The 901-nt window shown below is 62.0% G+C and overlaps 1 protein-coding gene across 1 annotated transcript in view; it reads right to left on the reverse strand.

Annotated features, from left to right (window-relative positions):
• Positions 1-901, reverse strand: part of NAV1 (neuron navigator 1) — a gene marked incomplete at its 3' end in the record, with an annotated part of 8,385 nt that overhangs the window by 7,132 nt on the left and 352 nt on the right. Inside the window, exon 2 of the mRNA XM_009071962.1 lies at positions 425-595. Within this exon, the coding sequence (XP_009070210.1) occupies positions 425-595 (171 nt within the window). The remainder of the gene's footprint in view (positions 1-424; positions 596-901) is intronic.

Raw genomic sequence — 901 nt, forward strand, 5'->3', positions numbered from 1 at the left:
GAGACAGGGCTCTCAGTGGCGGGAGACTCTGCGGGGGTCCAGGGGAGGCAGACTGGCTGTTTCTCAGTGCATGGCTGGTGACCTCCCTGGGCATGTGGCAGGGAACACCTTCCTCTCTGGCTGAGCTCAGGGGCTCTGCCACCCTCCCTGGCTGCTCAGGTCCCCTCCTCCCCAGTGCCACAGCACCCTGGGGCCAACCCAGGGACACTGGGCACCCATGGGGGTCAGGGCAGACTGTGCCCAGGGCAGATGCCAGCACAGAGGGATCAACCAGGCCCCTCAGGGCTGCTGTCCCTCCTCTGATGCCAAGGATGGGATGCACCAACCCATCCGACAGCACCAGTAGGAAGGGACAAGTGTTCAGGGAGCCCCACCACCCCCCTGGAGCCTCCTTCACCAGGGCAGGAGCACAGCACACTCTCACCATCGTCCACAGGGTCCCGGAAAGAGCCCGAGCGGATCATGCCCTTGGGCTTGTCGGCCAGGGAGAGGGTGCTGCCCATCTGGGAGGTGCTGTACAGCTCGAAGGTGGAGTCATGGGTGGGGATGCTGTTGGAGCGGGTGATCCGCGGGGCTGCGGTGGCAGTGGGGCTCACTGCAAGGAGAAAGCGGGGAGGAAGCAGGTTCAGAGTCATACTGGGCATCTGGGATCAGGATGGGGAAGCAGGGCTAGGAGCAATCCACAAGAGCTAGGATGCAGCAAGGAAGCAGGGATTGTGGTTCCAAAGCAGGGAGGGGCTGGGGAAAAGCTAAAAGGCAGACTGATGCTGGAAAGACCTGGACACCAGAATCAAGATAACCCCAGGGCTGAGAAGAAAATCAATTGCCCCAGGGCCAAGTAGGCACCACCACAGCAGAGTCCATCACATGTGGGTGCAGGAGTGAAGCCCACTGCCCCAAC

Source organism: Acanthisitta chloris, unplaced genomic scaffold (assembly GCF_000695815.1).
Source record: "Acanthisitta chloris isolate BGI_N310 unplaced genomic scaffold, ASM69581v1 scaffold37033, whole genome shotgun sequence".
Classification (NCBI taxonomy): domain Eukaryota; kingdom Metazoa; phylum Chordata; class Aves; order Passeriformes; family Acanthisittidae; genus Acanthisitta; species Acanthisitta chloris.